Below are 24,294 nucleotides of genomic sequence, written 5' to 3'. Positions count from 1 at the left end.
TAAGAAAAATTAGATTTTCTCGATAGATGACTTCTTCTATTTTGAATACGAGTTTGAGCAATTTAATAGTTTTTTTGACGATTAACTTGCAAAATTTAATTACAAAGAAGTTTGGTCATTTAAAATTTAACATTTTCAACAGAAAAAGACGACAACGATAAAATATACTCTTCATAAAGAACAATCCTGATTCTAGAAACTCTAGCTCAAATAAATTGGCAGTACATATAGTTGGTGTGGTACTGAAGTCGTGCGAGTGCGACCCCTGTAGTCCACATGACTAACTTCCAAGAGGGGAAAAAACATTAAAAAATAGGTCTTGTTAGCCTTCATAGATTATTCTTCGAACATATATTGTCGAAGAACATTATCTCCATAGATAAATGATGTGTTTTATCCACTTTTCAGATTCTGTTTATTCACTTTTTTCCAATTTCTTTATTATCATTAAAAAACGGCTCAACTAATTCTGCTGAAGACTCTTTCAGTTCTTAAATACGCGATTACGCGTCGAATCACCTTTTAATGCCATAACTGGTTCGCGAGATAATCGATATACACACACACACACAGACATTACATTGAAAAGGTTTGAATCGGATATTGCGGCCTGAAAAGCGCGGAAATATGTAAAACTGGAGATTTTCAAAATCGGCCCTATTACATTAACTTCCTCAGGGAAGTTAATAATAATATTACCAAGTTACCTAATTTTCGACTTGGAAGTGTGCTCATACAAACATACCTAAACGGTAGAAACTTTCAGACTATTTTTTCAGTAAATTTGTTTTTTCCTGTTATTAAAGAATTGAAGGATATTTAATCAATTTGAAGCTTTTTACAAAAACTAGAAAATGATCAATGATGAGATTATTACGTTTTACAGTCCCCTTAACCAAAAGTTTAAAATCGTGGGTCTAAATAGATGATATATCAATTAAAGACTGGGGGGAAGAACTTCGGTAAATTTGTACCAAACGAAAAAACCCAAGTTCATTCAAATTCCAAACATACCTAGTGTTAATTTAATCATTCTTTAAATTTTGAAGTATACACAAAAAAAAGACCTCTTGCAGAAGGTTAAAAATCTAATTATTAAGATTTTTTAAAATTTGTCTTAATTAGACTAGCACAATACGTTTAATCGACGATATTCGATGCTGCCATTTGGCTTTTGTGTTATAAAAATGAACAATATAAATCAATTTTCAAAAGTTGTTTCTTATTATTACGATTTGATCACACGATTGTACGACATTTGTCTGGAGGAAACCTAGTTTAATCTTTTTTTTTGTGGGTTATTTTTAATGGTCTACAAATCGTATATAATGCCCCATATATTTAGGGAACTGATAGCCATTTTTTCATCTTTTAAACATGTTAGACAGACTATTGTAGTGTATAGAGAATAATATATTATTTTATATAAAACAATTCAAAATTGTTTGAAGCAGATGTTTGACCCGTTCTATACTGATAAATTTAAATTTTATATAACTACATATCACTATATATATATATGTGTGTGTGATACCAAGTCAGTCTAGAGAGAGAAAGTTTTAAGCACTTTTCGAAACAAATAAACTTTTGTCAATATATATTAAAGTTTTTATACGTAAAGACAAATTACTTTATTTAAAGGGCGTGTTGTTATATAACTTTAGAAAATCAATTCTTTGAGCTAGTTAGTTAACTTTTATTAATTAATTTTTCAAAAAACTTTATTTATCAATTAAAAATGAAATCAAAACTCAACCAATCTCTCAAAATTATAAACATCTAAAGTTGAATACAATCTGGTGATTTGGAGGTGATAGTTAGAAATTTCCACTACTGTCCTCTGCGAGAATTTTATCTTTGATATGAAAAATATATCACCGTACTTATTGTATGAAAAAATATTTTCAAAAGAAAAGAAACCAGTGAACGGCGAAGTGAAATTGAAGATGAATTTTTAATAAGAAAAAAAAAAAAGCACAAGTTATTCACAATTAAAGAATACACAATATCCACGGTGGTAGAGAACAATTATTGTCATTTCATTTTTATAATTATGCTTGGTTTGTTCCACACAAAATACAAATAACTTGGGTAATTTTTTCATAAAATATAATTTTTTTTCTCGCGTAATATGCTAATTGCTTGATTATTTGATCGTTATAATACATATAATACATAGAAAGCTTCGATCAAGATGAAAACTTTTCAATGGGTTTCAACTATAAAATATGCTCGAATATCAATCATAGATAAGCACACGTTACAAAACTATCTAGATTTCGTTCCAGATTGTTGTGCACGCCCCTTTGTACTGACACAAACCCACCACCGCTGTCGTTTCCTATTGTACCTCTATTGTATAGTGTGGCATGAAACTATCTTTTACGCAATTTATTGTGAAACGATGACATAATAACAATAACGTCATTATAAATAGCTTACTTGATTTTCCATTCCTATTTTATATGTCCTAATACGAAATGATTGTATTCAACCTGAAAACCGTTGTTTAAAAAACGTATGTATGTGTATATCTTAGATGGATTTTCTTAATACACTTAAATAACTCGTCAGAGAAGCAACTTTTATCGATAAAATTAGTATATAAAAGTTGTCTAGAAGTACACTTGATGCGATAGATTATTTTGTATATTTTTTGAAGTGTAAAATTCGAATTATCCAAAATATCCACCATATCATAGCAAAGATCTCATAATTGCGTTGGGGGGTTGGATCTTATTAAAATGTTACAATATGATATAGGAAAATGCTTAAAGATCGAAGAAAACTGTATCATCTTGTTATGATTTCTGAGATTCTAATATTTAAAGAGACATATAAAATTTTAAAACACGAAGAAGAAACTAGATCATTCTTGAATACAGTAATAAACTACCTACGGATAGTTGCTGACAAGACTCAGCACATAGAATTTGCGTCGTTGAGAGGAAGGGGACAATAAAACTTAAAATTTTTCTCTTAATATTATTGAACTGAAAATTTTGATTATTAGTGAAGTTGAAGAAAATCAATTCAAAAATATTAACAAAAATATTAATGCATACGATATTTATTTACATCATGGTCTCTCGATTATAATTGATGTTTTTAATATGATACATACAGGCGTAAACTAAATATTGACAAATATCTTGTCTAGTAATCTCAATTCTCTTTAATTAAGAATACTAAACAAGATATTTGTCAATATTTAGTTTACGCCTGTATGTTTCATATTAAAAACATCAATTATAATAGAAAGACCATGATGTACATAAATATCGTATGCATGATTAAAAGTAAATAAAAACAAAAAGTAATAACAGTATTTCTTGTATAGAAACCGCGAGTTTACCTTCTAAGGTAAATACCTTCTGTTTTTTAGATTAAATAACTAATATTGCAGCGTTTAAGGCAGTTATTATTTTCACCATCTGGGATGTTAATGGTCTGTTACATAAGTATCGTAATCATATGAACATCTTTCTTTTTTTTTTGCTTTACCTTTTAACATAACAATTTATTACCATTATATGAGAAAACATATATTATGATTTATTTCATATATTGAATACAATGCACTTTATACTTATTATTATACAATGCTGCTACACAGAATACTTTGAAAAAAAAAAAAAAAAAAAAATAGCTTTAATACCGATCATCAGTTCTTATACAGATTTAATGTTGAAAATTGTTGATATTAAAGTACCTTATAATATACGTGACGTTAGCTAAACTAGTTGATGTGGAACGTTGACAAAGTTTGTAAAATATGGTTAATCATCGATATATTATTATTCAAGTAATATAGTATGTAGTTACGCTCTTTTTCACAAGTAATTACTACTAACAGGAGGACTCTTAGTATGTCAGTTTGTTCGAACCTCAAACATGTTTTACTTTGGAAAGTTTTGGGATTATAAGTTTTAAAATTGATTAATAATAATTTTTTTGGAAGTGTAACATCTTTCCGTTCGGTTGTTGTATATTTTTTTGTGGTAGTGATTTTGTAAAATGGGACCGAAGAACGCGCTATTTCATTTTATTTATATATAAATACAACATCTTGTGTATCTACTATAGAATAAATGTCCGTAATAAGTAATAATGTACCGTAATGTGGCCATCAAATCGTTGATCGTTATAGAGACAGAGATCTAAAAATTGTAAGCGTATAGCTGTCTTCCTCTGTCTTATACTTTATGAAATACACAGACATGCACGTGTTTATAAAATAATTCAAAATACTAATTTAGTGCTTTGTCAGGCTGCGAGACAAAGAGGGCAGACGGTCCCTTTTTTCGGTCTCTTTTTTGACAGTCAATAATTCACTTATTGGGTTTCCTATGCTTTTAAGCCTTTATGTTATACATAACCTCTTTGGTATCTACAGAACAACAGCATGTGTGTAGCATCTTGATCACAAAGAGAAAGGGAAATGGAAAAGGAGAAGACAGAAGAGGTGTTAGTGAATCATCTCTTGAGTCTTGAGGTGCTCACAGTATCTGGCAGTCATAGCCTACTTCACTAGTAGTCGCGCGCATCAAAACCAACAGCTAAACAACCAACCTAAGTCACTTTTCTGAACTCCACTCAGTGCCCAACATACTGAGTGCCAACATTTTTGCCTTTCGATATTAAAGCCAGCCATATCTGTACACCGCCCCTTTCCTTTTCGTTTGTTTTATCATATTTTATGACGTGTTCTGTAAATGTATGTTTAAAAAAAAATAACGCTTAATGATTAATGAGAGTGGAAATTAACATTGAAATTTTTTCCCCGTTATAAGTACTAAATAAAAAAAAATAATAACTAAATGGAAAAACAATACAGTTAGTCTCTCTTTGTATGTTTAGTATGATTATCTCAATACTTCCCGTGGACAGCGAAATATTTTGTATAAATAGTTTTTTTTAAAAACTGTTTTCACTTTACATGAGTATTTAATTCGTTCACTTTTAAATAAAACTATGGTATTAAAAATAACAGATGCTTGTTTATGAACATATATGTAACAGTAAAAAATATACAGTTCAATGGAAAGTTTGGAAATGTATGAACGGAAAAAATTTACAATAACTCTATGTATACAAGATAGGATACACGCTATTACTAACCTAACTGCTTCCCTTAGTCGGTTTTTGTATATTACTGGTTGTGTCGATAAGAGTTTGTGCAACAATACTTGAAATGTTACAAGTACATACTTTTAGAATTCATATATATTAAATGTTTAAAAGATTAAAGAACGAAGTACACTAGATCAGTGCTGGATGCATGCATCCTCAGCACGCCCGACTTAATTTGGATCAATTTTGTATCTCAGGTCACGATTATTTTTGTCAATTTTATCGTAAGAACTTAAAAATGCAAATAATTGAAGTCGTTTTACGTCTAGTTCTTTCGTGCAGCAGTGAGGGTTTTTATAGACGCAACTCACCTCATAAAGCTATGCTAGTTCAGCATTAATTTTATTAGATCTTTGTTAGGAGTCACCAGGTATTCAAAAGGAAAAGAAGCAGAAAACTTGTACGAAACCAAAATCAAGTGAGAAAATAATTAAATGCGGGGGTCTTGAAATGAAAGGTTTTCGTGACGTTTCTAGCTCTTATATCATAATATTTAGTATAAGACGCATTCTTCAAAACACAATGTGTAATGTATCAGCCGGTATTTACAATACCACACCTTTTTTTATACTTTTTGTTGTGTGTTTCTCAATTATAACAGTAGTAAGCATATCCTGTAGTTCGACAACAGACAGGACTACACAACCTTACTATATTTGATAATATTCTAAAATTAAATTATAACGATCTGCTTTTGAAGTAAAAGTTTTGCCTATTATAATATGAAAGCTTTTTTTTTATTCTAAAATGAATATTTATAAAGAAAAAAAAAACTACATTACGAACTTTATTTAATTAGATATTAAATTATTATTATTAAAGTTTCATATCCTTTTTCTAGCTGAAAGTATACTAAAATATTTATTATTTTCTTAGGAAAGATTTTTTCAAATTAAAACTTAAAATTTATGAACTATAATATATGAGAAAATTATGAAAAAATTCGTTGCTTTTAGCGATGAAAAACAAAAAAACTTTAAAGATAAGAGAATATCTTAAAAAAATATAAAATAAATATTTAAACAAACACTTTATTGAAATAAGCTAAAAGAAAAAACTTATAGCCAAAATCTTTTTCGACTTCTATGCAAAAAATGATGATTTTTAAAAATTGTACCGGGTTTTCTAATGTCATTGGACTCTTCTAAATATTATTGGAGTTTCTATCCATAAAACTACTAGATGAAAATATCGGATAACGTTTAATACGTGTGTAAAAGTAGAAAACGGTTTTCAAAAAGAATTTACGAAAGAATTTACGTCTAGACAGTACTTCATTCTCTCTTTAATTTATTGCCCGAGTAAGGAATAAATTTTATGCAAATGTTATTTTTTAAAGGAAAACGTTTTAGAAAAAAATATGAAAATTTGCTTGAAATTATGAAAAATGTTGACTTTAAAATTTTACATTTATATTGAGATATGTTTCATTATAAGCCGACATTTCACTGTTATTCGTATAAGTTATACTTTAATCGAAAATTCTAAAAATATGGAAAAACTATCATTTATTGAGGTTATTATAATGATATTGCGTGTTATCACTAACTTTTCCAATCTATATACCCAATCAAATTCGCACATAAGTCATTTTAGCTCTGAATGCTGCAACGAAAACGATAAACTATGTTTTATACTCTTTTTATTAAAATTGATCGAATTTTATTTATAGAATATTGTCGACGCTATATATCAAACTCGTTTTATTCTTCTATAAAACAGCTTAAACGTAAAAGTTAATAACATGGTGTCGTTGTCTACTTTCTTCTAGATAAGTGTGCGTTCTGTGAAATGAAATATATAGGCTATAGTAACTAGATAAAGTATGAATGACTTATTTTTTTTAACGGCGTTTTTAACTACTCGGCCGTTACGCAGTAGTACAACTATTTGAATGATTTCAAAGTTTGTAAAAAAACATTATGTATCCTTTAAAACTTGAAATATCGATTTCAGTTTATGTTAAAACCAATATCAATTAAATGCGGTTATAACGTGTATATTGGCAGAAAAAATAATAATAGTCGTTGTAACCTATCTCGTTATGAGCAATAAGTATGTATATTTTTATATTAAAGTGAAAGCTTCCGTACATATTAGTCGTTGTGGCTGTCTATACTTCCATTAATATTGGTCTCTATAACCAATATATGAGTTATTAAGGTCCAAGATACAGTTACTTACGCTGAAAATAATATTATGATGTTGAATTTTTTAACTAAAAAAGTATGTTTATGTGAAAGAAAGTTGACTCTGATCGGTTAAACCGATAGTCTACCGTATAATTTTAATGCATGTGGGTCGTTATAGCTGGGGCATATCGGCTACCCGATATTGTTTTAGCTGATATATTCATAAATGTGTTTATATATGAATTATGTCAGGATCCACTCTTTGTCATCATTGTTACTGGTTTTGATTGAATTACATAAAACATCACTACATAGTATAAAACAAAGTCGCTTTCTCTGTCCCTATGTCCCTATGTCCCTTTGTATGCTTAAATCTTTGAAACTACGTAACGGATTTTGATGCGGTTTTTTAATAGATAGAGTGATTCAAGAGGAAGGTTTATATGTATAATAACATCCATTAAATAGTGGAGAAGTACTGCTATTTTTGAGGTTAATAGTTAAAAAAGTAAAAAGTAAATAAGTAAAAATGTAGTGTATGAATTTAGATATTCCAAAGATAGCAGGAAATCTTCATGGCATAGGGAAAGGGGGATTGTTTTACTCCAAATTTAACGCGTGCGGGCCACGGGCAGTAATGAATAAATCAAAACTACTGGATCGATTTTAATCACATAGGCTATATATTTTATACCCGTGCGAAGCCAGAGCGGGCCGCTATGTTTTTATATACAACGTTCACAGTTTTTCTGTAGTGTATTTAGTATCAGCATTGCACCCGTGTAAAGCCGGGGCGGGTCGCTAGTCTCTGATAAAACATTTTAGGTACCCATTTTTCATGAAAAATTAGAAGAGAATAAATTTTTAAGTTTGTTTTTTTTACAAATTTTACTACTTTTTATGTTTTTGGAGGACAGTAGCGTTAATTAGCTACAAAAATATACCTCGTCAAGGATATAAAGTAGCACAAAATTAAATACTAGCGTGAAATTATTAGTAATATCGTGAAATTAGATACTAAATATTTCAGATGATTGGTTAATAAAAACTTTATCATCCAACCGTTACAGAGGGTTACTTTTTATTGTCAATTTACCCACCTAGATGTTTATGTTTAGGGGCTCCATTCACGACATTTATTCTGGTTAGAAATGATAGCAGTAAAATATATTTTTAATTCCAGTACACTTTACGAAATGTATTTTTATTTGCTTTCAAAATTACCTTTTTTTAAATTAAACCTCTCTAGTACTAGTACAAAAAAGCATGTGAGGTTAAAGTAATAAACAATAAAAATTCATACATAAATACTGATCACGTGGTTAATACGTTGATGTAAAACTAAATCATAACTTTTATGTAACACAATCATAAACATCACAAAATATAATGTCGTCATAAATATTATTCTAAAGCAAATAAATATTTCATAAATAACTGGAAAAAAAATAGAAGAGCAAATCGTTAAAATAATACACATCGAATGAGTCTTTGATATAGCATTATTATTACAATCTATAAAATTTCAATTTTAAGTAGTCGTTAATTGATTCATATGTTATCAATCAATATGAATTACAACAAGTGTATTTCTTTTGATTTTTGTGAACAATTTTTTATTGGCTGTTAGAGATAATGTATGATTCTTAGAAATATTAAAACATATAGTCCAAGATTCCATAATATGAGCCGATACGTCATGTCGGTAAAATATATTACGACTACGATAACGTCGGTAGATTAATAAATATCGGTTATTTGCTGTATTTTAAAAATATTAAGAAAACCGAATTAAAAATATATTTTTCAAAGATTAGGGTTAATATTGTCCAGTTTTGGAACATATGGTCATACCGGCTACTAAATGTAATTTACTTTTTTCAGCCATCGTTATAAAGAGATTATGACATTAATATTCTTGACAACCCCCAAATAAGGTTTGATTTATTTTTTCTTCCTCTAAATTGAAGCTTGGAGTTTTGTACGCGTACAAAGTTTTTTTTTTCACTGATTGAAATTACACATGTCTAAAGCAAAAATAGGTCTGCCATTGTAATATTTCTCACTCCCATTTGAATGGATAGAAAATAAAATTAGTTTTAGAAGAATGCGAAAAAAAATCATTGATTAACAGCAGTGGCGGATTTACCAGCAGGCTGAGTAGGCTGGAGCCTAGGGCGGCAAATTTTAAGAGGCGGCAAATTTAGTTCATAAATTTTTTATTTCGATTGACAAAATTTAGAAAAAATTATAATACACACACAAAATACGAATTTCAAAAATTATAGAGGAATTAAAATATTCAACAAAAGCCGAAATATAGTCCTATATACAGTGCTAAATAATAAATATCTCAAAATCTCTGCATAAACAATTGCTAAACGCTTTTGATTATAATGTAATGATCATGAATTTTTAGAATATCGCAATAGCGATTCCATATTATAGTCGAAATTTAGTTATTTTTACATATTTTCTTCACTGATAATTACTATAATTTTTTCTCCGTATACCTAATAATTATGAGATCTCCTTACACAATTCAATCTTGATACAATATCGATGGTCTAATCATGATTGCTGCAGCAAGTTTGCAAATTGTCAAATTCTATTCCAGAAAGTTATTTCTTTATGCGTAAAAAATACTGACTAATTTTTATTAAATAAAAAACTAGTTCGATATCTTATAGAGATTCAGAATAAGTATAGTCTTTTTGTTTAAATCAATCGAATAACTGATATTTGAACGATTGCAACATGACAATAAAAAAATTCCCTCTACTAAATATGAAGTTAGACAATTTGTGGATTAGAAAATGGATACATTTTATCAGTTAATTATTTTATTTGTAGTAAGAAAAAGTTTGGAAAATCCAAATGATCATGCCTTAAGCGCTTATGTCGTACACGAATTATTTAAATTGAATGTTTACATTTGTTAACTTTTTCACAATAAGCCAACCTTTTTAGAAAATACAAATAATTTTTATGAGCTCAGCGATTATTTTTCTTTTTGATAAGTTGCTTTTTAAATAATATAATTTTGATAATTCTTTGCTGTAAAAATAATCAAGGATCTAACACGGTACCATAGTTCTCGATGATACTAACCATACGGGAAAAGTTGATGTAATGAGGATAGTGGAGCACAAATCATAAAGTTGCAATTTTATTGATAGATAATTGATATGATTGTGAACTAAGATATCAAAATTTAGAGGCGGCAAAAATTGAATAGCCTACGGGCGGCAAACCTCTAAATCCGCCACTGATTAACAGGGATTAGGCACTTTTGTAAAAACCCGGATATTCAGAAATAACAATTTACAAAAATTCATTTTATCGTGTTCCTCACATGTTGGTGTTGGTTACTGCCATGGGAGGTTGGCTCTACACAATAAATGTATCTCTTTTCTGTTTAGCGTATGCGTATATTACATGGAATTTACGATATGTAAATGCATTTAATTAAATATTTAATGCCAAAAAACAAGTGCGTGTTGTTGAAAATCGAAATTCTAAGCCAATCGGGTGAGAATGAAATGACACACATAGGTACATTGATAGGTAAAACCGACACATTCCGTGTCAGTGGTTCCTGCGGTAAATTTTTAACCAAAATGTTTCTCTTTTGTTCATGATGTTCCTGTATATTCATTAATTTAAGCATTGATCGAATAGGATTATTCCCATACTGGATTCTAAAAATGTCGGTGTACGTACGTCATCGGATATTCGTATACATAAAAGGTGTTGTTTCTGATAACTTGGGAATATTTTTGAAGTCTCATATGCACTGAAAAACTTACTGAAGTCCTTTATGCACTGAAATCGGTATTGCATTCCAGTTTTTACCGATTATATTCGAATTAAATCGGTATAATGGTTTTTTCAAAAATAAATTTGGAATTGTAAAAATATTTGCCTGTGTAGTCGCCTCGCCTACTTATATAATTCTTTTTTCAAAGTCTTCGACAATGAAGAAGTACTTTGCTACATCTGTGACTAAAACTAATGAATTTAAAAAAAACACAAGATAGAACACCAAACAATACATTCATAGAATAGTTTTTGTTATTATCAGAGATAAAATTTGGCACTGTACTTATTTTTAATTTAATTTATCTTCTTATAATATAATATTGTACAACAAGAGCGCTAAATTATCATTCTACACGTAAGTAGAGCTAAAAGTACGAATAATGTGTGTGCTCCAGTGTATAATAAGAAATCCATACGTATTGCACAACGTATTTTTGTTTACGAATGCAGGATTTCTCTCTTTGCACAATTTTCTGTGCAATAGTAATGATAAATACGTCGTACGGAAAACTGTGCAGAAAGAGACTACATGTCGTGAATCAATACAAAAGAAAATTTTAATGAATTTTAAAAATTCATTTCTATATATCATTTTTTGATTACTTTTTTTTTTATAGAAAAACTATAACACAAATATATATATATAAAATTTTATACAAGAATTTACATTTAAATATATAAAAAATCTTTACAAATAATAAATAAATAAATGTAAACAAATTAAAAAAATTATATATTAATAAAATATAAATCATATCTCTATAAAGAAATCTACACGAATATTTTTACACCAAAAATTATAAATAATAAAAATTTATATTTTAATAAAATAAATTTGTGACAATAAAAAAATTCTTTCTAAAAACTATTTAAAAAATAACAAAAAATCTAATATAATTTAAAGAAACAAAAGTTGCCAAAAATATTATTAATAAATGCTACTAAACAGAACTAACCCATATTATTTTATATATGGAAAACATTTATGTGAAAAATATGGAATCATGACTATAATTTACAAACATGTGGATTACAATAACAACACGTTTTCACGTTTTTGTCATTTTTTATAGCCAAGTGTGAGGAATTTATTCAAACCTATGAGCAATGCAGATGATACTCGTGGCCGGAGGGTATGTATTTTTTATGATAGTTGTCACTGGTGTTGATTTTGTTTTGTTTTTTTCTCTATTTATAGTTCGAAAACTGACCGTAGTAAACTCTCCCTGATAACACTAAAATTTAATTTTTCTTAATTCATAGTTTTTAGTGTTCAAAAGAGCAAAGTGTTCTTTTAAATTGTCACTGAAATATGTACATTGCCCTGCAAAAAAAGTTTCACGTTTAAAAAATTACATTTACAAACTGAAAAAAATATCAGATATGTATTATTTACCAACTCAAATCTTTTAAATCTCTTAAGTTTCGAATTATCTCAAAAACTATTTTATCCCCTACCACGTGATATTTTATTATGCAGTATAGTGGTTTATCACTACTTTTCTAATTTTGAGGGAAAACGTAACAACTACGAGGATGTACATGTAAAAACTATTATTGTACTTTATGGTTATCAGGGAGGGTTGACTACCATCATCTCTCTTTCTATTATTTTTAGCAAAATATATGTATCCATCTCTCATTTTTTTTAATGGGAGATATATTTTCACATTGAATGGTACGTGCTCTTCAAATAAACTGGAAACTTAAAAAAAACTAATTTGTTCCTAATAAATAACACCGATAAGTTAGTTCGATTACATTATTATCGGCTTATAAAACTTACTTTGCTGATAGAATATTTTACCAGATGTCTCAAAACGATGCCAGTAACATAAAAATCAGTTTTCCCCGAACCAAACATGGGGCTGTTATAAGTTTGACAACTATGTCTGTGTCGGGCTGTATGTCCGTCTGTGGCTTCGCAGATCCTAAGCAAATTTGTTTTTTGTTTGAAGGATTTTTAATGGAGAGAGTTTTAGCTATGCTTGAAGTATGAGCTTAGGGTTCTGTATCCGAAAAAAAACTAAAAAAAAAAGCCGATGATATTCAAAATAGGTTCAGTTTGGAGAAGGCTATAAAGAAAAAGGTAATTTTAGGGAGAATATTCTTTTCTATGTTTCAAGGAACATAGATCCAATCCATCCGAAACATTGGTCGGAGGTTTTTTAAATTTTGTAAATTCCACTTGTCTTAACAGTTATTAGTAGTTGTGCGAAATTTCTAAATTTACTTAAAACAATAGAATTGTATATAAAAATTAACTGTTATCCATGAATTAATCTTATTGGACTTTAAAACTAGGTCTTTATCAGATGTGCAGCCATTTAGCACAGGCTTTCGACTTACCAATACATTATAACTTCTTAACCGAGCTGAAATTTGAAAATATCCTGACTAAATGTATTTTAGATTAATAGCTAATACAGGAAATCATATTATCATTAAAAGATAAAAAAATAGAAAATAGGAAAATATAAGTTATGTTTTTTATTTACTTTCAACAGACAATTTCGGTACTTTTTGTATTCCAGAACCTAAATAATTCCAAACTACGATTCTCATTTTGCTTCAAACAATCTTTCTAATATTTTTATATTTTTTGTTCAGATCGAAAATAAATTAATTAAAAGGTTCATAAAAACTTTTGTATCAATTTCTCTTATTACATTTGCATTTTGGTAACATGTACTGTCATTTTTAACGATAACTTTGCCATAATTATCTTCACCACAATATAATACTTCTTCACAATAACGTTCTGTCGATACAACCACGTCAGACGAAATAAATGCTGCAGCTACAAACCCATCAAATGGTATGTAATACTTTACCCGTGATGATTGCCAAACCTTTTTATCGATTTCATTAAAAAATTTTATGATTGGTGAATCAATCTTAGCCAAAGTATTCCAACGCCATTCCTATGAAATATCAATAAAATAACCAATAACAATTTTTATTTAGGGACACAGATTTCTATATCATACTCGCAATATTGACGAAGAAATTTCTTTCTACTTGAGCCGCTATTTTCTTGAACTGATTAAACTTAAAAAAATGAAAATTGATTCTAGAAGGGAATATGCAGATCATGCTTTCGATACTATTATATTAATTTTTGATAGTATGTTGCAACTTTCAATCATATTGTTTGCATTTTTAAGAATTATGTTGGGTTTTGGGAAAATAACTTACAAAGTCAAGCTTGCTTCTAACGTTCAATATAGAAGATATAAAAAAAATTATAAGCTAATGCACCGATGACCTTAAAATCACATCTAAACAAGTGAAAACAAGGAATTGACTGAGTTAATTGTTGAAATACCATGTATAGACAGTGTTGGTTACTCTATCACATTACACATATACCTAAACATGTCACACATACATAACTGATAATCCCATATTAATACATACTATAAAATTTGCATCTAATGTATGCCCTCGTGAGTAAACATTGATGTGTACAAAAAAATGTTTCAAACAAAAGTGTTTATTTTTTGATAAGGAACATTTTTTACATTTAAACTTTTGTTCTATCTCTAACGGTTGACAAGATGGGTCCAACGGACCAAAGACCCAATTGACCTATGTTGCTCGTTTACGAACTCGACCTCACTTTTTACGTCCTGGGTGCGCTGTATTTCAGCTTGATACCTCTTTTCGTTTCTGAGTTATTGTGTTGACAGAATGGACTACTTAGATGATTATATGAACACTTATACCAAATTTTTTTCCCAATTATGCTTATGCCCTACTTTCAAATAGAAAATATTTCAGTATTGAAGTATGAATGTATAGAAATCTGTTTTACCTGTACTTTTAAAGTTATACCAATGGAATCATTTCTGTGTACTTTACATCCGTGGTTAATTGTATAACAGGTTTTATTTGCGATGTTGTGTCATTGAACACCGTAAACGCAGCTTCAGGATCAAAATAAAAATTAAATTCTGCACCATTTGGAGCAGTACCTGTTTCATCTAGAATCCCTCCCAAAACATGTAAATTTTTTAAATTTGATCGAAAATCTGGACTTATTCTTGATGCAAGTGCAATATTTGTTAATGGACCTAAGGCGATGACTGTAACTTCACCTATAATTTTATAATAAAAGATGGTTGAATTCAATACAAATGAAGCGCAATTTCTATGATTCTTCTTGCCTATATTTTGGAAAATGGACGATACAGGTAAATTTGGTAATACATAAAAATGAGATTTATTTGGGGCATCTATGTCGAATTTATAGAAATCGAGTATTTTGATGTTAAAAGACAGTGGTTGAAACGTTTCCAACTGTTTAAAACGTTGAAAATAGAGGGAAATATAAAAAAAATTAATCATTTTCAACCTTTTCGATAGATGTTATCTTCTTGCTATTTGTTTGGACATATTGAGTTGTTAATGGCTCTCTATTAAGATTAACATATTTAAAACATAGGTGCACAGCAGACAAAAAAAAATCGAGCAACAATTTATAGCTTATTTTTATATATGTATAACCTAACTTTATCCATCCATACCTGGATATTGGGAAGTGATGTCAACTAGGGCATTCACACCGCTCTTATTTTGAACATCAAAAATTGTTGGTGGGTTTGGAAAGTTAACATCACCTAAGCCATCTTGTCCATAAAAAAAGTCGAACGTAAAATTTCTTAATAGTGGTCGATTTGCTCCCATAAAAACTGGAATCTAAACATTACAAAATGGGAATTTTTTTTTTTAAATGAAAAAATGTTGAATATATCACTGAAGTTTTAGACTTATCATATGTTACCCTAACTTTATAAACAATATTATTAAAAATAAGTTTTTAAAATGAAAATAATCTTTTTACGTACATCTGTTGCGTTTAAGACACGTAAAATTTTTAAAACATTCACAACAACATTTTCAACTTTAGTATTTCCAGCTACACAAGTAATTCCCAATATTTCTGTAGGTGGTGAGTCTATTTGATTTGCAAGTATTAATTGTGCAATTGCAACAGCGTCGTCACCTCCAGCGTCTGTGTCAATTATTATTTTGTTACATTTCTTATCAGCAAGACCATTTTTTAAACTAAAAAAGACAAAGAATTTAGAGCCATTATACCAAAATATTTCAAATAGTCTTACACAAGATACGCGCTAGTAAAGAAATCGAGTTTCTGTCTAGCCAACTATAATTACATTTAAGTTATTTATCCCAAGTTTTACGGATGTTTATTTATTTAAATAAATTACTATTTTAAAGAATAATGGATGATAATAATAACAATTTGTATAATAATATTATTTATTTCAAAACTTAATCATATGAGAATTATTGAATCCACACTTAAATGATTTGAACAAGTTTTTTTTTTTTTATTATTGGGATAATATCTGTCGCTAGCAACGGTAAGTTTCATAAACTAGAACGCCAAAACAAAATATGAAAAAATCTTATTGAAATCGACAATTTACACAGCATTTGTCCAGTTTATGCACTAGTAAACGCAATAATCGCAACCACTCTTGAATACCAAACGTACTTCACCCTGCCTAGTTTCAATAGAAAAATAAGTATCCAAAAATGCAGGCTGAGATCTTAAACTAATTTATATAATGTTAAATTTGGGTCTTTTAATGCATTGTTCTTATGGAGAGACTCAAAAAAAAGACATGTTTTGATTACTTGTGATAATAATAATAACTGAATAAAAAAAAAACTCCTAGCCGTAAAACTGTTTGTAGCAAGTAAACATATTAAAAATGATAAAGATATTATAACGAAAACCGCTGCCACCGAGCATATAAGGAATGTACGAGCAGGGTTGATAAAGGGTTGAGATTTCTGAATTACCACGACGTTACACCGGTTAGAACTTCGACGAAATTAGGTGAAAAGCCCTCGAAATATCGATAGGCACAAAATTCAGACAAAGCGATTATTTCTTCTAAATCCTAAGCCTTCAGGCATCGAAAAATTGTTTTCCTAATTTTACTTAAAGTAGAAAATTTATTTAAAAACAAGTGAAAACAAACAATTGACTGAGTTAATTGTTGAAATACCATGTATAGACAGTGTTGATGAAACAATCGTTTGTTTTTTGACGTCACGTTAATAAAAAAAGATATCCACTTTTAAATAGCTACACACACACTGATAGTCCCATATTAATGCATACTATAAAATTTGCACCTAATAAGCGCCCTCGTGGGTAAACAGTGATATTTACAAAAAAATGTTTCAAACAAAAGTTGTTTATTTTTTTATAAAGAACATTTTTTTTATTTAAACTTTTGTTCTATCTCTAACGGTTTACAAGATGGGTCCTACGGACCCAAGATCCAATTGACCCATATTGCTCATTTACGAACTTGACCTCAGTTTTTAGGTCCTGAGTACGCTATAAAAATTTCATCTTGATATCTCTTTTCGTTTTTGAGTTATCGTGTCCACAGACGGACGGACGGACGGACAACCGGAAATGGACTAATTATAAATATAGGTGATTCTATGAACACCTATACCAAAATTTTTTTCGTAGCATGAATATTTTTAGGCGTTACAAACTTTGGACTAAACTTAATATACCATGTATATTTCAAATATACATGGTATAAAAATTTATACTTGAAATTAATGCCATCGTAGCCCAGGTTGTACATCCGTAAGAAAAATTAGTGTATGAAATAAAAATTATTAATTTAAAATATTCATTATGACTGCTTACCATGAAATTAAAACAATAACCCTAAGTATAAAATAACACTGATTGTCAAGATTCATGAACATTTTATTACCCTTGATTTAACTTTTTATCAAACCTTATTATACTTAATATCAATTTATTTATTTAACAAAATCAAACAATTAACATATGACACAAGTCCATCAGTGGCTTTTTATTCATATTGACACATGTGGTAGGTTTGAAATTCTAATATAGTTTTATTTAACATGCTTGTAAAATGCCAGAACAATTATTTTACTGATAATTACCACTGTACACTTTTTTTAGTAATTAAATATAAAATATAAAAACATATCTTAGTAGCGAGGTCAGATAAACGTCTCATTAACATTTTTTTTAACACATTATAATTTTTTATCATTTAAAATTCCCCAAATTGTATACAAATACTTATTAAAATAAATTATTCTTTGTGGAAATTTTGTTGAAACATTGCAGTAAAGGATTAAGTTGAACAATCTCTTGGGCTTTTTCCACATTTAAGTAACTTTCGATTAACAATTTCCAACTGCACGACCGAGTTTATGATATATTATATAAAGTTTATGTACAAAGTGTTCAAAAAAAAAAAACCGTGGAAATTGTCATCAAATTAGCAACAAATAGTATAAGTTATTTATAAAAGTAATTATGATTTGCACTTCTGAACTTTTGGCGAGTGCCGCTAGCACGAATCGATTACTTATTTGACGAATCTAAAGAATATAAGTTTGACGAAGAAATGATTGCCCAAAATGTCTATAGTAATTATTCCAAGAGTTGATCCACAATGATCCATCAGAGCCAAAATAGAAACAGAAGTTATAGACCGAATTCTATCGATTTCCTAGAAAATATGCACAGTAAGTTGAATATTCTTGTCTTAGGATGCTAAGCACTATGTTTATAGAACAAGGGCAATTACAAAGGGCTACAATCTAAACAATTTCGATAAAAATCTTGTTTCTACATTTGCTGACATTATTTTGAATTTTAAAATTTTTCCGTTATCATAATAATAATTAAATACAAGTACAAAACTTTTATGTCGTATCTTAATTTCTTTATAAACTCCCCATATGTTTGTCGAACTATAAAACTTGCACATCAGATTAGAGGGGATATATCATTTGATGCAGAAAAATAACAAAATCCTTTTAATAACGTTGCACAGGACTCCCTTACATATTTCAAAGTTAATGTGAAGAATTTCATAATTTATATTCGAGTATTCATAGTTTCAGTAATGCAGATAACTATGAAAATGTTTTACTTAGAGAGTGCAAATTGTAATTTCAGTAAAAAAAGTGCGTTTTTTTAATCGACTTAAAGATGTTAATATTCTCGCAGATTCAATAAAATAGAATTGGCCAAATAATTTTGCTATACGATATCCAATAGCGTATAATATAACTGCGATAAAAGACTCATCGTAGGCGTTGAGTAAGACATTAAGAACCCATAATAGCAATCCAGTGTACAAATGACCCATATTTTTTAAAGATCCAGTCATTCCATAGACCATTACCGTTTCTTTTAAGGTTTATGCTTGTTTATAACTGACATATAGATTGCAGTCATTAATGATTTTTTCAATACCTACTTAATAGCAATACGGCACCTATCAGGATACATTTCTAACATAATGAATGCATTGTGAAAATTAGCGATTATCATAAAAAGATTCATTAACCCATTTTTTAATCAGTTTATATTAATTGCTTAATGTATTTTTAAATTTTGAATAATACATATATTGGCTGTCCCAAAAGATTTGGTTTGGTTTTATTTTGAGTCAACATGATGACTCTTGATTTGACCTCGGAATTTTAAACATCAGATTACTTTATTTGGTAAAAATATGAAACTATGGTTAGAAAAATTTTTTTCCTAGGGTTCATTTTGTTCGTCTATTGCAAAATTTTGAGGAAATGAAAGATAAGTCTTTCGAATAATCAAAATTGTAAAAATATGAGTATACATTAAAAAAAAAATTAAGTTGGCCTATAATTTATATCATCTAATTCATTTAATCTTTCAAGAAACGTTCAAATCTAGGTTCCCAATCTTTTATTTCGTAACAATCCCATCTATATACTTTTGTCTATAATTTTAATTTAATATCCTAACGAGCAATTAACTGTGGCTATTCTTTTGAAACACTCAATATTGCAAAAATTTAAATATTTGGATTAATATGTAAATACATTTTTTGTTTGATTATTTTTATTTTTAGTAAATAAAAAAATTAATTGTATTAATTAATTTTTAGTACTTATTTCCTTCTTATTTTTGCATTTTGATAAATACAATTTTAAATTTTTTTTGTAACACAGTTTTGCCTTTTTAATCTTTCTTTGTTCTATAGGTAACTATTTCAAAAGTGAATCAAATTGTAAAAAAAAACTTATCTGTGAGAAATTTGAATTGAATTATTTCAGTAATTAAAAATTAATAATTCAAATAGCAAAGTCTTGGGTTAACTACGTAATTTTTTACACTTGTTTTAATTACATATTTACACAAGTGTTGTTCTGTCTCACATGCATGTACTCCCATCAAATTAGGTAAAATTTAATTATTTTTGCGTGCGGAAATGCCAATTTTTAATTTTTTACCTGTTAAATCATTTGATACACAGCAAGAAGCTCAAATCAAATAGTCACTTCAACAAAAAAAAAAAAAAAAAAAAAAAAAACCATTCAAGTCAATTGCCATAAAAGGCTCTTTCAAATAATATACAAAGTTTATGATATGTCTAATACAAGTTTATTCATTGAAGTTTTGTCATTATAAATGAAAAACCCCTTAAATATACTTAACTGTAAATAAACACGTAAATCATGTTTTCACAATATTTTATGTCTTTTACAATACGTGTTTTGTTGCAAATATTCTTACCTTATAATTAAATTGAGAATATAATAATAACTAATAATACAAAAAAAAAACAACGATAAATTAAGAAAAGAATGGGAATAAATTACAGTTAACATTCAAAACAAATATACACAAAAAAAAATTATAAAAAAAAAGAGTAGAACCGAGTTAAAAAATCATTACAAAGTAAAAAAAAATACATTTTGAAGTCGACGACAATGATTGTATTTTATTTTTATGTTTCTTAAAAAATTTCCTCCTTAAAGATTTTTTAAATTTCACTCCAATTCGCATATCTCGTGACTAAAATCGCAGAAAACTAATTTTCAAAAAAAAGGAAAGGAATTCCTTTAAGGGATTAGAATTTTTCATCCACACTCCATTAAATTACCTTTCAAATGAAACCAAAAAAATCAATATCGGTTCATCCGTTTAGGCACTACGATGCCACAGACAGACACGCAGAAAAACACACACATATAGCGATCAAACTTATATCATCCCTTTCTTTTAGGCCGGGGGTTAAAAATATAGCATAACGCGTTTGAATAAAAACAATATACAACCGAATTGAGAATCTCCTCCTTGTTTTTTTGCGTCGGTTTAAAAGGCGGTGAAGTTGATATTTATCAAACTTGAGCTTTGTGTTCAAGTATATCAGGATATTTTTTTTTATTGTATAGTACTTCACTAAAGTGCCGTGTTTACCAAAGAAAAAAATTATAAATAAATGAAAATTGAAAAGCTCTTCTTTTATCGGTTTTAGTACCAATTTGAAATTTTTAATGACGATTCTCACGAACTGAATATCTTTTTAAAAAATTGTTGCTCAGGTAATGCAGTCACAGTTTTGAAAGTATAAGAGTCGGACTTGACTAAATTATGAAATGCTAGCTTTTGCCTACGTGTTCGCAAAACAGAAGTAGTTATAATGAGGGATGCAAAAAAACACGTGAATTTTGTTTTAAAGTTATTGCGGTCTTAAAAACCATCGTGTATTAGATACCGGATTCCAATGACCCCAGGTTGGGAATGAAGCTTGTTTTTTGGAGCCAATTGATAGTAGATTGATAAAGAAATACCAGGAAAGTACTGCAAAATAGAAAAACTACTATAAATTAATATTAACAAACCCTTATGTTATGGGCGCAATTTCCAGTGCCTTAATCGTGCATTGCAAACTTCGTTTTAAAAAAATGTAACATGAATAAAAAAAGTTAACAAAATTCCAGAATGACTTATATAATTAACTTGTGAGATTGTGAGACCAGAATAATATTTTGCTACGGAATCGAATAATAGATAAATGATATCACGTACTATATATATGCTACAGTATGTTGTCTGTGACAGTCAATCTTTGTGATGAACTCTTACCAATTTTCATTTAGATCACGTACTAAAAAGGTTTTATCCGATAGGCAATCATTTAATTTATTGACAGTAGTTAGACGATAGCACATTTTTACACTTAAGAGGACGGATGATTCTCTCAACTATTAAAAACTAAAAATTTCTATTGTCAATCCTATATATTAGATAAATCATTGTATATTCAGTTTAGTCCAACGGATATAATTCTTGGAAATATTGATGACAAAAACAAAATTTTGATGAACGTGTTCATAAAATTACATAATTATAGGCTATTTCCGTTTGTTCTGTTTGATTGTCTGTTTGGCCGTCCTTACGATAGCTCAAGAACAAAAATATATGTGGAGCTGAAATTTTTATAACGTGCTCGGTGTGTGAAAAGTGGGATTAGTAGGATCATAGGAAAGAAATATTATAAAAATTAAAAACCAATTTCTTGTTTCGTTTATTTGATAGGTCTTTTGATTTTAACTTTATACCTAACCCACCACAATTTTCGGGAAAAATTCGTTCTATACCAAATACTTTTTTGACTGACAGAACCTACGTGAAAATGACCGACCTATATGTATATCATACTTCTAAAATTAGATGTTTGCATTACCAAGAGATCGTAAAAACATATTTCCAGTAAACAAAACTAAAAACAAGAAAAATTTCCTTTTGGATGAATGAATGGCTCGTATACAATAGAAGAACTACTACACATATGTTAGTATAGAAAATAAAATGGTATTTCGTACCATAAATAATATATTGAATTGGCCTTATATACAAAGGAAAAATTTATGTACTTTAATATAGGGGAAACTTGTGCTAAAAATAACTACATATAAATTTTAAAGTAAAGTGAGCTTAGCAAGTCGACTCAAGTGGATCAGTTGGTTAAAATGTACATTCTGATAATAGTTGCGATTAAGTGATACATATCGTTGCGATTAAGCATGATAGCACAATGTTTTCTTTTGATTGAGTGGAAAAATGAGGAGTTATTACTTCATCAAGTTTTGTTTAACTTGGTTTTAAGCTAATCTTGCAGAGAATCAACTGATTGAAACATTAAATCACAAAATGTATTTTAACCCACCGAACGGTACAGAATGAGTTATGTCGATTTATCTTAAATCTCCGGCGGAACTCTCACCAGCTCGATCGAAGTCACAGACTCGCCATTTTGAACAATGTCATCATACTCAAACATGCGTCCATAATCATGACTGTTCCGTTATGTGAACTGAAACTTAAATGCTCTGAGTTAAGAAAAGAAATACAATAAATTATTACAAAAACTTGTACACATCTCTATTTCCAAATCATCGAGTGCTTCTCGATAAATAGCCATTTGATTTGTATAGATCGCCTTGTATCTTCAATGGAATATTTTTCATTAAGCACAATGTATGGGGAATATAATTTATATAATGTATTTATTTGTAATTTTGTATAATATAGAACTATGTATGTACTTTTATTAAATTTGAATGGTACAGTAAATAAAACATATAATATTCCCGTTAGATAACCTCTTATTTCCAATAAAAAATAAATTTTATGGGCTATATGTTATCTTTCGCAATGTTTCATGTATGGATTCAGAACTATTATGAGAAAATCATTTAATAACCAAGAGACCACTCATTCATTTTTCAAAAATACTGGTTTGTTAAAATGTTAATAAACTCAAAAATTGTGTACTGCAAAAATAATCCTGCTCCATTAATAAATCGAGTGTGTTGTCACGTTCAGGCTAGGAATCACACTTTCGAGTTCCTAGGTCCATGGAGTTTCAATCCGTTTGTCACCATATATAAAAACATTTTGCAGTAGTACCAGGAAGCATGTCAACTATGCATTATTACTAAAATACATAATTGTTCATATCACAAAACTCCCAATCCTAAACTAACTCTACCTATGCCCTAACTAACTTTTTAATATCATCACCTTTTGGCATGATTGGGTTTTGGGAAGATCATTAAACTAAAAATAAAAAGGTGTCCGTTAGTCGACATCATGAAAATTACCAATTTGATTGTGTCGGTCAACCTCAGCTTTCAGAATGTCAAATAGAAAGATTTGTCTATTTTTAATTCGATTTTGTTCTTCTTCTTGTTACAACAAAAAAAGGCTATCTGCCAATTTCAAGCTTGCCGCGCAATCCTAAATAAGTCGACCCTCGTGATAAGAACCAACCCTATAAAGAACGCATATATAAAGTTTCAACGCGGAGGTAATCACAAAGTT

At 28.8% G+C, this 24,294-nt stretch overlaps 2 protein-coding genes across 3 annotated transcripts in view; one reads left to right on the top strand and one right to left on the bottom strand.

Annotated features, from left to right (window-relative positions):
* LOC123296657 (potassium voltage-gated channel protein Shaker) overlaps positions 1-24,294 on the top strand; it is a 381,812-nt gene that overhangs the window by 108,439 nt on the left and 249,079 nt on the right. The window lies entirely within an intron of this gene.
* On the bottom strand, positions 13,559-18,060 carry LOC123296658 (probable uridine nucleosidase 2). The gene is made up of 5 exons (XM_044878225.1): positions 17,797-18,060; positions 15,938-16,157; positions 15,617-15,788; positions 14,925-15,187; positions 13,559-14,011 (listed from the first exon to the last, which is right to left on the bottom strand). The coding sequence occupies exons 1-5, from the start codon at positions 17,856-17,858 to the stop codon at positions 13,694-13,696; spliced, it is 1,035 nt and encodes a 344-aa protein (XP_044734160.1). The 5' UTR covers positions 17,859-18,060; the 3' UTR covers positions 13,559-13,693.

This window comes from Chrysoperla carnea, chromosome 3 (assembly GCF_905475395.1).
Source record: "Chrysoperla carnea chromosome 3, inChrCarn1.1, whole genome shotgun sequence".
NCBI classification, from domain to species: Eukaryota; Metazoa; Arthropoda; class Insecta; order Neuroptera; family Chrysopidae; genus Chrysoperla; species Chrysoperla carnea.
This window is presented reverse-complemented; position numbering and strand designations above follow the sequence as displayed.

Excerpts from the sequence above, each read along its gene's own strand:
- LOC123296658 (XM_044878225.1), bottom strand. The coding sequence starts at position 17,858 with ATGTTCATGAATCTTGACAATCAGTGTTATTTTATACTTAGGGTTATT. Across the intron at positions 15,789-15,937 it reads GTGTCTTAAACGCAACAGAT|ATTCCAGTTTTTATGGGAGC; the intron begins GTACGTAAAAAG and ends TGTAATGTTTAG. Across the intron at positions 15,188-15,616 it reads CATCACTTCCCAATATCCAG|GTGAAGTTACAGTCATCGCC; the intron begins GTATGGATGGAT and ends ATAAAATTATAG.